The 15,076-nt window shown below is 46.8% G+C and overlaps 1 protein-coding gene across 1 annotated transcript in view; it reads right to left on the reverse strand.

Annotated features, from left to right (window-relative positions):
* ITPR1 (inositol 1,4,5-trisphosphate receptor, type 1) overlaps positions 1 to 15,076 on the reverse strand; it is a 354,179-nt gene that overhangs the window by 75,698 nt on the left and 263,405 nt on the right. Inside the window, exons 44-45 of the mRNA XM_011965454.1 lie at positions 4,631 to 4,811; positions 2,570 to 2,823 (exon numbers count right to left, since the gene is read on the reverse strand). Of these exons, the coding sequence (XP_011820844.1) occupies positions 2,570 to 2,823; positions 4,631 to 4,811 (435 nt within the window). The remainder of the gene's footprint in view (positions 1 to 2,569; positions 2,824 to 4,630; positions 4,812 to 15,076) is intronic.

A 15,076-nucleotide genomic window follows, 5' to 3' on the forward strand; every position in this document is an offset into this window, starting at 1 on the left:
GCTAAGCTAAAACTAAAATTCTGAAGACTTCCAAACAAGAAATGATGAACCTGTGCAATTAAAGCCTTACTCTGCTTCCACAGTGGAAGGAAGTGGGTGTATGGGCGAGGGAGGGAAGGTCAGGGAGAGAGGGAAGGCGGAACAAGCCCGTGCCACCAGAGCTAAGCTTGGGAACAAGCACATTAGCACTGCCCCTCTGACACTCATGGAGGGATTCTACTCCAGGCAGTCTTAGGTTTCATCAACTCAGAACTCAGCAGATGCCAGCTCCTCTAAGAGGCCTTCTAGGACCTGCATTGGGTTGGTCCCTCTCCTCTAAGGAGTGGCTGGTTCCATTCAGTTCGAGTGGCTGCTACCCTAGACTCAGCTCTGTGAAGGCAGGGGTGAGGTCCTGTCACCATGGATGCTGCGCATAGAACAGGGATTCACTGATATTGATTACATGACACACACATGCCTGGGCATCATCTCAACCTACTTCCCCTGTGGACCCCAAGGCTGGCAGCGACCAATGACACCTGCACAGGGGAATAGTACAGGGGCACTGATCACCATGCTCTACCCAGAAACAGGCCCCAGCATCAGGGTGCCCCCACTCCCATCCACAGAGGTGCCAAGCTGAGCTGCTCAGGCTTAGTCCTCTGTGGGTCACTCACTCCCCCTTTGCCTGAACCCTGTGACTAGTGGTAGGGTTATGGAAGGTGGAGGGTGGACAATGTCGGGGAAACAGTGGCCTACAGATAGAAGTTATCAGCCAGTGAGATGGTTACCAGGCCCTGAGCCTTTGGGGCACATAAGTGCTTTGCTCCACCCAACTGGACTGCACAGTCCTGGCAAGAAAATCTAGGGCTGAGGTGTTCTAAAGCCCAAAAGAGGAAAGTCTGAGCAACTGACAAGAAAACTAAGGAAACTGATGGCTGAGATTCCACACTCAGATGGCAACAGGGATCAAGCAGGGAGCACCACAGGCTGAAATGGGCCAGGCACCAAAGAAAAGAAAGAACCAACCTCATCTGGAGGGGCCCCCACTAGCATGCAAGCCACATGGTACTGTGGGTCCAGCCTGGCCGACAGTGGGGTGTGTGTGAAATTCCTTCACTTTCCAACATGAGTCAGATCTGGCCAGGTGATGACCTCAGATCTCAGATGCTTTTTCAAAGTTGAGGCTCTTCAATCCGATTGAAAATTCAAACAACTATAGAAGGTATTAACGTTGCAGGTTTCTCTCAATTCCATTTCACAGTTCGCCTTACTGATTAACAATATAATTTCTTAGCTAATCCAGGCATAGAATCTGTGGCAAGTTTTAAGTGAGAGCAATTCACTGTGGCAATACCAACTGTGTAGCCACAACCAAGGTGTGACAGGCATCAAGTCACCTGGGGAATAAGGTCAGCCAGGTAAATATTTAAAGGCTGCACCTTCCCCTGGCCAGATCTGTACTAGCATTATTTCCTTTCCATACCCTCATAACCCAACTACACAGAACTACCATAGCTGACTGAAGTGTCTTAGGAGGAAACATTCCATCATAAAGGAGATGTTCAGATGCCTGGGTTCAAGTCCTAGTTCTGCACTCCCTGTGTCCTCTGCACCTCAGTTTCCTTCTCTATAAAATATAATCATATAAGCAACACTAAGGATCCAGGATATCATAAGTGCCTAACGAACCTTGGCCATGGTTATACAAAAACAACAACAAAATGAACAAACGATTTCTGGAATAATCAGTTCAGCAAAGATTTCTGAGCACCTCTTTCTGTAAAACACTGAAAGGCAGCCATTTCCTTTATTCAGTCAACAAATATTTAATCAGAACTTTCTATGTATCCAATTTTAGAAATCTAATATATTTAATTATCTAACCATCCATCCATCCCATTTTTACCTGAGCACCTAGATGTCTAACAGTGACAGGCTACAAGACATACACATAAACAGGCACATACAGACACTTAACAAATACATATGGGGCAGGCACCTATGTTGGTGCACAAAATGTGGTCTCTGGCTCTGTGGAGACAGCAGGAAGACAGACAAGGAGACGCATCACTGACCCAGGCTTTTGCATCAGAGAACTTTGCTGATCTGGCCAGGCTTGGTGGCTCACGCCTGTAATCCCAGCACTTTGAGAGGCCAAGGTGGGGGGATCACTTGAGATCAGGAGTCCAAGACCAGCCTGGCCAACATGATGAAACTCCGACTCTACTAAAAATACAAAAATTAGCCGGGCATGGTGGTGCACTCCTGTAATTCCAGCTACTCGGGAAGCTGAGGCAGGAGAATTGCTTGAACCCAAGAGGTGGAGGTTGGAGTAAGCCAAGATCACGCCACTGTACTCCAGCCCAGGCGACAGAGCGAGACTCCATCTCAAAAAAAAAAAAAAAAAAAAAAAAAAAAAAAAAAAAAAAAAAAGAAAAGATAAAAGGAAAAAAGATAAAAAAAGAACCTTGCTGAATCCTTGGCTCAAGCAATCTGGCCCAAGTGAGAGGTGCTGAATCACCAGAGGAAGGCAGGCCTTGGCAACCTTGCCCAAGCTCCCCCCATGTCCCCGCCCCCAGGCCCTCACCTGCAGGTCTCGGTTGTGGTTTTCGCACAGGAGTTGCAGGAAGCGGAGGATGGGCTGCATGATGGTGATGACTGCGCTCATCTCCAGGTCATCCTTGGTCTTGTCGGCAGTGGCCTGGGTGCCCTCTCCAGGCTGGTAGTGGTCGTCGGGATCAGCCTCCCTCCTGAAAGTAGTGAAGGCTTTCCTGGTGGCAGCAGAGGCCTCCAGGAGCTGATCCCGGACCTCTTCTGTTATCTGTGTTGTGGGCTCTTTAGCTAGAAAGCAAGCATAAGGCATGAAAGGCTGCAGAGTCCTCATGGTCCCTGTTCACCACTCCAAAGGTGACACTCAGAAACCTACATTCCTGTATCTCCTACAGATCTTCAAAGTTGGCAAAACACTCCAAGAAGTCACAATCTGCTTTCAGTCCTCAGACAGGATTAAAACTGAGCCACGCCCTGCCACCTTACTTGTGGTGCTACCATTTCACCTATGCATGCGGTATGTTTTAGAGGAAAAGCCTTAGTACAGGTTCTGTCAACCTCAAAAATATAAGGGTCTGGGCCTCAGCTTCCTCATCTTTAAAATGGGAGAGCATTCATGAATAATATCTCAAGAAAGTTCTTAAGAAGCTCAACATAATGCTAATCACAATTATTGTTGTCGTAATGACAACTGACCCTTTTGTAACTGTCAAAGCAACATGATTAAGAACTTTGTGTTATTTTATCTCATCCTCAGAATAACCCTGTGAAGTAACCACAGCATTACAGTTAGCAGCATTGACTCCGCAGCCAGACAAGCTGGGTTCAAATGCTGGCTCCACTGGCTTCTAGCTGCATGTCCATAATGACTTAATTACCATCTTTGTGCCTCAGTCCCCTCATCTGTAAAATGGGGAAAACTCAATTTTATCTATCTTGCAGAGGTGACATGAGTTTGAAATGAGTGGAATTGTAAAGAACTTTCAACAGTCAGCGCAGTGGCTGGACTATAATCCCAGCTACTCAAGAGGATCACTTGAGGCCAGAAGTTCAAGACCAACTTGGGCAACATAGTGAGACTCCATCTCTACAAAAAAAAAAAAAAAAAAAAATTGTTTTAAACATTAGCCAGATGTGGTGGTGCATACTTGCAGTCCCAGCTACTCAGGAAGCTGAGGTGGGAGGATCATTTGAGCCCAGGAGTTTGAGGCTGCAGTGAGCAATGATCGTGCCACTGCACTCTAGCCTGGGCAACAGAGTGAGACAGAGCCAAGATTTTGTTTTTAAAAAAGAACGCTGAACAGTGCCTGATTCCTAGTAAGCATTTAGCAAATGGCAGCCATTCTTCTTTTTCTTCTCTTTAGCTCCATTCTAGACCAGATGTTCTCAGCCAGGGGTGATTTTGCCCCCAACCCCACCCAGGGGACAACTGGCAATGTCTGGAGACATTCTGGGAGTAGGGGTATGCTGCTGGCATCTACTGGGTAGAGAATGTATATGCTGCTAAGTATCTTACAGTGCACAGGACAGCCGGACAGCCCTGTAACAAAGAATTCTCCAAATGTCACTTGTGCTGTGGTTGAGAAACCCAGTTCTAAACTTGAAACATGAGGCTCAGGGTGCTTAACTTTCTCAAGACCACCTGACTCCAACACCTGTGGGTCTACCCACTCCCCAGTACGACTTCTCTTCTGGTGAGATACTGGATAAAAAGCTTTATAAGCTTTCCAATACCTCAGAAAACAAAAGAACATTATCTGACAAAGGACTGACACCCAGTTTTAAAATACGTATTTCCCTCAACTTTCTCTAACATTAAATATAAATCACAGGAAAAGAATATTCATGGATCCCTTGCCAATAAAACCCTAAGCTTGACCAAGAGGAATGTTCTTTATTAAACAGGAAGATCCTTCTGAGCAGCAGGGCTTCAGCTCAGGTCACTGAGGAAGAATTACATCATAACCAGGCTGGCTTTTCTTCTGAAAGCTCCCATCATAATGCATTTTAGAGCACAGAAGTAAGGAAAACAATGAAGGAAAACAAGGACTCCTCTGTTGTTCAAGGTCCAGCTGACTGAAGACTGAAGAACATTTACCTTTTTTCCGTGATGGGGCATCTCTGTCTACCTCGTCGTCTTTCTTTTTATTTCCCAAGTCACTGGTGTTCACTGTCACTGTTGCTTTGATTTCTTGCTGGGCCACCTTCATCCGGTCATAAAACACCTTAAAGAATTTCTCTGACTTCTTATCTTCTGTCAAACGGCAGAAAAAGGAGTGCTGCAAAGGAAAATCCATGGATTGTGAACACTGTAACTGACCAGAAACTGCACCCCACTCATGACACCAAAACCTAATGAAGATCAGAGCCAGTTGCAAAAGTTCACGCATGATCTAAGTTTAGGTCAACATTAAGGACCACTCCACACACTGTAGTTCTCTGGGTTCTAAGGCCTGAGGTTTTCAACACAGAGTCTTTGAAACAAATTGCTGTGACTGGAACAGACACATAGGCTTTGGGAGCATATTGGAGTGTCATAGGCAGACTGTTGCCAACTAAGAACAACTCTCTTTCACCCTTGCACACACGCAAAACAACACTGTTAATAATGAAAACTGACTTTTTGCGGGGGGATTACTGCAGGGGCAATCATTTGTTTAAGGGCTTCTATGCACTCTTCCCCTGGGCAGAGCCCTATCAAAAATATACACATGAATAAGATATGCTGCCTGTGCTCATTAACAGGTTAGGATGACACGTCCATAAATCAGACTAAATTATGTTAAGTAAAAAGTGCTCAGGAAGCTACACAAGTATATTATAGATGCTCAGAGCTGGTGAGGATGACACTATGCTATAGTGATTCTAAAATCTTCAAGAAAAAGGTCATTTTCAAATCGGGTCTCAAAGGACAGGTAAGGGTGGTTAAATGAAGAAGCTCAAAATGAACAGGTAGCTCTCCTCTTGGATACACATTTGTTTTTGGACCCACTGCAAGCAGTAGTATACACTGTTGATGGAAAAACACAATATGGTGTCTCAACTTCATTTATGAGTATTCGCTTTTCACCCCTTTGCAAACACCACACTGTTGTAAATTATTTACATAAAAATACAATACGGTCATTTAAAAAACAAAGCTCCAAACAATATATTTGCTTCTTCCAGGGGATCTTCTGCCAATTTCAAATCCTTCCATTTGGAAAGACGGCACTTCCCTATAGAAGGCAGTCCTAGGCTTCCAATCCCAGAAAGATCTTAAATCTTACCACCTTCTCGAAGCCCCCTAACTCTTGAAACTTACCCATACACACACCCCAATGCCTGATTCAGCAGAGCCCTAGGGAACCACCACATTTCCATCATCAACATGCAACTTCAGCTGCTTTGACTCTTCCAGCCATCGACTCACACACTTTGTGGACAAACATCTGTCCCGTCTGCCCACAATGCACTTCTTGGTCGTGCCTTTTCTCTTCCTTCTAACTGTTCTTCTTTTCCTCTGGTTGTTTTTTACAGCACAGGATCCATCCTTCCTGCCTGTGCTCCCTGGTTTGTTTTCTCTCCAGCCACTGCCAAATGCCAGGACACAAGTTACCACCTCCCCTATGCTTGGCCTTGCCACCCTGCGTGTCGCTGAGGCCTTCACGATTCCCACTCTGGAATGAAGGTAAGTCTGTAGTGTCCTCCATTGCCCTTTATTGCCTATTTTCTTTTCTTTTAGGTTTCCTGCTATTTCATCCATCCATCCACTTATCCATCTACCTACTCATCCATCCATCCATCCATCCATCCATCCATCCATCCATCCATCCATCCATCCATCCATCCATCCATCCATCCATCCATCCATCCATCCATCCACCCACCCACCCACCCACTACTTATTTTTGCATTTGTCACGAGGTGGGCACTATATCAATTATAAGAGAAGTGAGCAAAAACGAGCCTAGACCTTCCACCCATGAAATTGACAGTCTCAGGAGGAAAACACACAGTAATTCAACAAACACCATAATAACTATTTACTAAATAGCCTTTCATCCCTACAAAAGTGACCCAGGAGGCTGCTGGTAAACAGTGCTGTGGCAGACACTCAATGCCACTGCCCTATTCTTATATTCCTGGTTCTTCCCCTGGCTAGGGCTCCTCATCTTTTGGGCCCACCACCAATGCCACCTGCTCAGTGAGGCTGCCCCTACAGCAGCTCCCAAGCCTACTGCTTATTCTCCATGCCCCGTTTTATCTTCTTCACAGCAATCGAGCCCTCTGAATTGCACTGTCGCACTGACTGTTCACCTGCTTACTGTCTTATGCAGAGTGCAAGCCCTATGAAGGCAGATGCCTCACCTCAGTGGTTTTCAGCTGCCCCCAGAGCTCCTAGAAGAGACCCAGCACACAGAAGGCACTCCATGATTATTTGATAAAAGAATGAATACAACCCAACACTTTATGGCTCCCCATAACTGGATGCCTCCCTTCTCACAGTTGGATCCTTTTTATATTTGGTGGACATGACAGAAATAAATCTCCAAAATAAATGAATTCTAGAAAATTGCTCAAATAAGAGAAAGCAACTTTCAATTGTTCACTTCTTTGAGAGCTCTTGAACCCTCAGATCAACAAAAGAGACAAAAAAATGGTGGGTACAAAGAATGCAACCTGAAGCCACCTAATTATGGTGACTGAATTTCCCACCAAGACAGGCCATCCAACATCTCACCCATGTGGGCTCACAGGGGACTGCCTGCTAAAGCGGAGGCGCACCAGAAGGTGGCCGTGCAGGACCATTCGCTTCAGTTGTATCCCAACCCTGTTCTTGTGGCACAGAAGCAACTTTAAAAGCATTTTGGACAATCTGGTCATTCAAGGAAACAAAAGCCCTTCAACTAAGTAAGCAAATGAATAAATAAAGCCCGCCATCTGTCATCTGATAGCAGCGCCACGCGACACACACAGATAGCCTGCCACAGACCGCACTGTCTGACGGCCAGCCGGGTGACCCAACGGCTGTCAACCGCTAGGGTCAGGGTAAGGGAAGCTCTTATGAGATGAGGCAGGGCCAGGCACTGAGAACGCCACACTGCTGTGTGTGTGTTTGTTTTGCATTCTGATTCCAGTACTCACTTGCTCACAGGTTCGAAGCAGCTTTATCGATAGAATGTGCTCAAAAAAATAATAAAAGGGATAATAAGGTCTAGAAGACACGAGTAAGCACAGAAGATCAAAAAGAGAATAGGTTGGGAACTGGAGAATGGGGAATGAGGATTCAGAGGAGTCCCAGGCCGGGCTCTGAGGTCAAGCTGAAATGAGAGGTGTGCTCAGTTACACTACTCTTGGTATCAAAAGGAGAAATATAACCAGTGCCTCAACGGAAGGAAGACATTTCTTTTTTAAAATTCTGTTTTAATAAATTTTTTAAATTTAAACAACTTTTTAAGTTCTGGGGTATCTGTGCAGGATGTGCAGGTTTGTTACAAAGGTAAATATACGGTGGTTTGCTGCACCTATCAACCCACCCATCGCCTACATATTAAGCCCAGCATGCATTAGCTCTTTTTCCTAATGCTCCCCCTCAACCCCTGCCTCCCCCAACAGGACCCAGTGTGTGTTGTTCCCCTCCTTGTGTCCATGTGTTCTCACTGTTCAGCTCATACTTATAAGTGAGAACATGCGGTGTTTGGTTTTCTATTCCTGCATTAGTTTGCTGAGGATAATGGCTTCTGGCTTCATCCATGTCCCTGCAAAGGACACGATCTCATTCCTTCTTATGGCTGCACAGTATTCCACACTTTATGGCTGCATAGTTTATGTACTACAATTTCTTTATCCAATCTATCAGTGATGGGCATTTGGGTTGATTCCATGTCTTTGCTATTATGAAGAGTACTGCAATAAACATATGCATACATGTAACTTTATAACAGAATGATTTATATTCCTTTGGGTATGTACCCAGCAATGGGATTGCTGGGTCAAATGGTATTTCTGGTTCTAAATCTTTGAGGAATTGCCACACTGGGAAGGCGTTTCTTAAGAGAGGAATTAGCAGGGCAGACTTTGCAATCAGATTGCCTGGGTGTGAGTCCCAGGTCCTTGACCCACTGGCTTTGTGGCCTTGGGCACACTGCCCAGCCTCTCTCAATCCACATGGAAGGGCTGCCACGATGCATGCCAAGTGCTCAGTACAGTGCAAACTGATGGTGTTAATTTTGTTTTTCTACTACCATTACATTAGTAGAACGTGAAAACCCCAAGGTGAAGGTAACCCTGTGAGCAGCTAGGACACGATAGCAAGGTGACAGCTATGTTTCCAGAGTCGGAAAGGCCTGGATCTCAGCTCCACCACTTACTAGCGAGGGTCACCTTAGGTAGTGACAATGTCTCCGAAACCCGAATCTTCTCATCTGCAAAATGGGTAACAATCGTACTTCATGGATGGTTATGAAGGCTCAGTGAGATCACCACAGTAACACGATAGCTAACACTCACTGACTGCTTTCGAGCTACCAGGAGCTCAGGCAAACCTTCACATGTTATCTCGCCCAAAAACCCACAGAGCTAGTTACAATGATTATTCCTTTGGAGAGCTCAGGAGGCCCTGAAAGATAGTACACATCAAATATTTTAGCACAGCCCCAAGATACCCAACTACGAAGAACACAGTCTCCCCAGGATGCCCAGGTGAAGACAGCTCTAACAGGGAGGACAAGCAAGGGCTTAGGGTGTAAGTCCCCTGACTGAGAAGCCAAATAAAGACACTCCAAGCCGGGTGCTGGGGCGCACGCCTGCAGTCCCAGCTACTCCGGAGGCTGAGGCAGGAAGATCTTTTGAGCCCAGGAGGTCAAGGCCTACCTGGGCAACATAGTGAGGCTTCTGTCCCAATGAAATAAAAAACTTAAAAAGGTACCCCCGAAGGAAGAAGTGGGGTTTCTAGAAAAGAAGCAGTGGTATCTGTTGCGAGAGTAGAAGTGAAACATGATGGTAGTGTGGGTAAAGAACTAACATACTTCTCCTTAGAAGGGGCATACCCTGGGAGTGACAGGAGGCAGAGGGGTGGCTGTCCCCAGGGAGGGCCTTCTGGAATTGCTGGCTGTGGCTGCTGGAGGCGTTCACCTGCCCCCTCTGGTACCTGGTGTGACCTAGACTTAAAGAGACAAGAGCCCTCCACACAGTCCCAGACCTGTTCATTAAGCCTCTTTCTGTAATGATGCAGGGTGTGGCTGGGGAGTGGAGTGTCCTCCTCGGGACTGTCTCCCTACGGCTGGTGGGAGCTGAGAGCAGAGGAGGTGGGTGCACAGCCTCCCCGCCCCAGGCTCCTGAAGCAGGGCCCCTCTATACACGACAACGCCTCCCTCTCTCCCCCTCCTCCGAACCTCTTTCAATTCATCCCTCTTCACCCTGACCAAGAGCAAATCATCAGAGATTTTACTTTTTCAAACTCTTCACTCCACCCCACCTGGCAGATGTGAGGTAGCCCTTCAACATAAACCTGGCCCAGAACAGAAAACATCAGGTGATGGTGAGAGAAATCAGAATGATGGTTGCTAGGCACCCACAAACAGTGAGCTGGATACATGTGGTACATATAAAACATGGAATACTACACAGCCATAAAAGAGATTGAGATCAGGTCCTCTGCAGCAAAATGGATGCAGCTGGGGGCCATTTTCCTAAGCAAATTGATGAAGGAACAAAAAACCAAATACTACATTTTCTCACTTGTCAGTGAGAGATAAACATCGGGTACTCACGGACATAAAGAGGGGAAAAAGAGACACTGGGTAGTACTTGGGCAGGGGCAAGGGTTGAAAAACTCTTGGGTACGATGTTCACCACCTGGGTGATGGGATCATTTGTACCCCAAACCTCAGCACCACACAATATACCCAGGTAACAAACCTGCACATTTACCTCCTGAATCTAAAATAAACGTTCAAAAAAAAAACACCAAAATGGTGGTTGCCTCTGGGAGGTAGGGGGTTGTGAGTAGAAAAGGACTATAAATGGGAATAAGACAACTTTCTGGAAGAAAAGAAACGTCTTGATTAAGTCGGCACTTTCACAGGTGTGGTAGACAGAATGGCCCCCTCAAACATGTCCATGTTCTAGTCCCTGGAACCTGTGAAAATGCTGCCTTATGTGGCGAAGGGGAATTAAAGGTGCAGATGGAACAAAGGCTGCTAATCTCTGACCTTAAAGTAGAGAGAGGAGCTTGAATTACCCAGGTGGGCCCAACATAATTACAAGGAGCCTTCACAGTGGAGGCAGGAGGCAGGAGAGGAGGGTAGCGAGAGGCAATGTGAGAAGGCCTCCACTCACCATTGCTAAACCTGAAGATGGAGGAAGGGACCACAAGCCAAGGGATGTGGGTGGCCTCTGGAAACTGGAAAAGGCAAGGAAGCCTTCTCCCCTAGAGCCTCCAGAAAGGAGCGCTGGCCTGCCAACACTTGCTTTCGTCTAGCTAGTAAGACTCATGTTGAACTTATAAAACAATACATTTGGTTACTCTAAGCCACTAAGTTTGTAGGAATTTGTTACAGCAGCCACAGAAAACTAGTATAATGGGTATAAAAACATTTGTCAAATCTAATCAAAGTCTACACTTAAAATCTGTGCTGATGATTATATGTCAATTATATCACAATAATAATAATTTAAAAAAGATAACAGAAAGTCTGCTTTATTGCCAGAAAGCTGGGGAACTCTGTAGAGGGGCCACATTCTGAGGCTGCCTCTCCACCACAGGGAACAGCATCTGCCCGCCCCCAGGCTGACCCCTCCTTACCCTCCAGTCATCTCCAAATCACATTTGATTCCAGAGCCCTTTCCATATAAGCTGTCTCACCAGAGTCTTAGGAGATTGCCAAGGCAGATATCATCATTCATAAATCTGTCACATTATAGATGAGAGAGCTGGGGTTAGGAGAGGTCAGTGACTTGTGGCAGAGCCACAACCAACTCTCCTTCTGTCTGCATGTTGAACCAACACAGACAACCAGCCCCAGAAGTGAGGCCGGAGTCAAAGGCAGGGGAAGCAGAAGACACGAAGCTGGTCTGTGGGCAGATCCGCAGCGCCAGTCCCAGACATCCTTGATGACAGGTCTGACCCGATATGCTTTAAGCAAAAGGCCAGGGCAGGGGCAGGGTGAGGCAGTGACCCCGGCAGTGGCCGTTTCCATCCTGAATCCACTGGGAAGGGGGAACAGGAAGTGGGCATGGCTGCTGTCAGCCAACCTTCAACCACAAGCAAGAGAACACGGATCACAGAACCCTGCAGCTGCAAGCACTGGATTCCAGCAGTTTCCAAATGCCTTTTTTAGCAGGGGAACGTGCTCCCTCTCCAGTCCCCAAACACCATCTTAGATAAAGACCCCCCTAGACAGAAGAGAAAAAGCAAAACAGATCCACATGAAGCAGAGCAAAGAGGGTCTCCTCCCTCTCGCCATTGAAACTCCTTGGAACTCCAGGAGAGCAGCACTTGAAAACCACCCACGTCGGCCATCCTTCCACATTCCACAGATGAGGAAACTGAAGCCCAGAAAGGGAAAGGGACTTGCCAGGGTCACACAGAACCTCCCTCTCCTGACTGCCCAAGACAGTTACTTTTGACCACACTGGGGTGTGGCTGGTTGAAACCACAACCCGAGTTTACATTCTCACCTTCTGCTAATTGTCAAGTATACAATGTTCCCTCCTTGGGTTGACTGAGCTGCAGTGGGGCCAAGGAATCAGGGTCTTAGATTAAAAGAATAACAAAACTACCTTTTCGGATCAGACTTGAAAATAATAAAAGATTGCTTAATTAGCCTGGCTCCCCATCCTCCCCTGGCCCCGCAAGTCCTTGCAAAGCCATGGAGCATGGTTATGACGAGCCTGCCTCGCTTCAAGAACAAGAGCCACCCTGAGGTTAGGGGCTAGCAGACAGTGGTGGCCACCCTGGTGACAGCAGGGAGACAGAGGGCCTGGAATTATCATTGGATGCAATTTGGGCACTAGTCTTTGGCCATTTACATAACACCCAGCTCCTTTCTGGATCCACCTATCTTACCCTTCCCTGGAAAGGGGTATTATTGTTAGACATATAGCACTTTGCATCTGAGTAGTTCTTGGTAGCAATCAAAGTGTTTTTCACAACTGATGTTTCATAACAACCTTGCTGGGCCCCAGCTTCCATGTGATGCTGACATGGCAGGTGGTAGGACCCTCATTTTTCAGCTAAAAACCCCAGGGCACAAATGAGGTTCAGTAAATTGCCCATCATCACATGGCTGGATAGCAAGGAGCCAAGGCCATAATTTAGGTTCCCTGACTTCCAGTTCTCCAGGCACTCTCTGCCTAGCCAGGTGTGTTTTATTACCTAGTTCAAAGGGGGACACTCCTTTCTTTAGGTGCAAGAGGTCACAGTCCTAATCAAACTGTGTAAACAAGTGGACCTGGAGAGAAGAATAGGAGAGACAAGTCTTCTCCACGACCTGGACATATACCCATGAAGCCATCTTTCCGAGAATTCGGGAAGTTCAGGGGAGAAGTCAGGCTTTGCAGTCCAAGGATCATGGCGTTTCCTGGAATGTGAGCCAGCCTACCTGTCCCTTCCTGGGCCACCAGGCCATTCTGGGGGAGGAGCCCCTTTGCAGCGTCTCAGCTGCAGGACAGGGCAGTGGTGGGGAGCATAGATGTATGTGTCCCAGGCTGGAGCCTGGCGGGAGCGGGGATGGCTTGCAGGGGAGCAGTCCAGCACAGAGTGACGACTGCGGGACTCGGATCCTTCCCCAAAGCAAAGCATTTCCATCCGCTCTGAAAGTTGGTCCACCTTTCAGAAGCCTTCGCTCTGGGCCTTGAGAGAATCCAGAGAATGGGATTTTCCATCTCACTGCCTCATAAGACACGGCCCTGACCCATCCAGCCCACGACACCATGGCTGCTCACTTATCTGCTGCAAAATGATTTAAGTTCTCACACTAAGGCCAAGAATTTGAAAAATGTGGCTGCTGAACAGTGAGCCAAAGCTGGAGTTTCCACGGGCTGAGGTAAATTCTCTGTGGGCATCTTTGATTTTTCCCTTTCCACATCAACTCTGGGAGTCTCAGGGATTTCAGGGGACATCTCCAACCAGACTAACCCACTCCTGCCCAGCTTGAACAGATACTCTGTGGGTGACAGAGCAATGCCAGTGGCTACCAAGAGGTGGGGCTTACCTTGGCTGTCTTCCTACACCTGTGATTAACTGAGAACTCGCCACTCCCTAGGGACCCTCTCTCTGCAAGTTTTATTATAGTGAACGGCAACTGAACGTTTCCAGTTTGCTGGGTGCTAAGTGCTTTATGTGCATTATCTCATTTAATCCTCAGAACTACCCCATGCGGTAGGTGCCATTATCATTCCCAGTTTACAGATGAGGAAACTGAGGCCCCAAGAAGTAGCCTGCTGAGTCATCCACCTAATGAGTGCCCTGGCACCCAAGCCCCACCTGTCTGACGCCTCAGCCCTGTTCCCAACCACTTGCTCTGTTAAATGCCTCTCCCCTGAGCAGGAGTCTGTCCTGTTCTGAACACCTTTTGGCATTTTATAATCCACCCCACCCCTACCCCTACCCACCAGGTCTTTCAGAGGCATAAACAGGCTCCTCTCACAGTAAAGAATAGTGGCGGAAGGTACACATGCATTTGAATGCCTCAACTTTCCCATGACGTTTAATACATTTGTTAATATGGGCTCCCAAACAATCCCCTTCTGCAAGCTGAAGGGCTGCCAGGGCTGGGGTAATAAATTATTAACAAAACCATTGTCACACAATGACTGCTGTGGGTCTGGAGTCCTTCTTTTAGAAACCAGTGATTACAATCAAAACTCAAAGACCAGGAACCATGAACTAGGTAATAAAACACACCTGAGTAGGCAGAGCGTGCCTAGAGAACTGGAAGTCGGGAAACCTAAAGTTTGGCCTTGGCTCCTTGCTATCCAGCCATGTGATCATGGGCAATTTACTTAACCTCATTTGTGCCCTGGGTTCTTTAGCTAAAAAATGAGGGTCCTACCACCTGCCATGTCAGCATCATATGGAAGCTGGGGCCCAGTAAGGCTGTTATGAAACATTAGGTGTGAAAAACACTTTGATTACTACCAAGAACTACTCAGACGGAGGTGCTACAGTTGTCTAACAACAATACCCCTTTCCAGGGAAGGTATAAGATAAGTGGATCCAGAAAGGAGCTGGGTGTTATGTAAATGGCCAAAGACTAGTGTCCAGATTGCATCCAGTGATAATTCCAGTTGGTTCTGGTAGGTTGAATGGCCTCTAAGTTGACAGCAAAAACACAATGAATAGCAATTCCCATTAACCATCACAATGTAGTTTTTTTTTTTTAAGTTTGGATGGCATAAAAAAAGAACAAGACCGTATCTTTTGTGGGAACATGGATGGAGCTGGAGGCTATTATCGTCAGCAAACTAATGCAGGAACAGAAAACCAAATCCGCACGTCCTGGCGTATAAGTGGGAGCCAAATGATGAGAACTCATGAACACAAAGAAGGAAACAATAG

The sequence above is a fragment of the Mandrillus leucophaeus genome, unplaced genomic scaffold, assembly GCF_000951045.1.
Source record: "Mandrillus leucophaeus isolate KB7577 unplaced genomic scaffold, Mleu.le_1.0 Scaffold727, whole genome shotgun sequence".
Classification (NCBI taxonomy): domain Eukaryota; kingdom Metazoa; phylum Chordata; class Mammalia; order Primates; family Cercopithecidae; genus Mandrillus; species Mandrillus leucophaeus.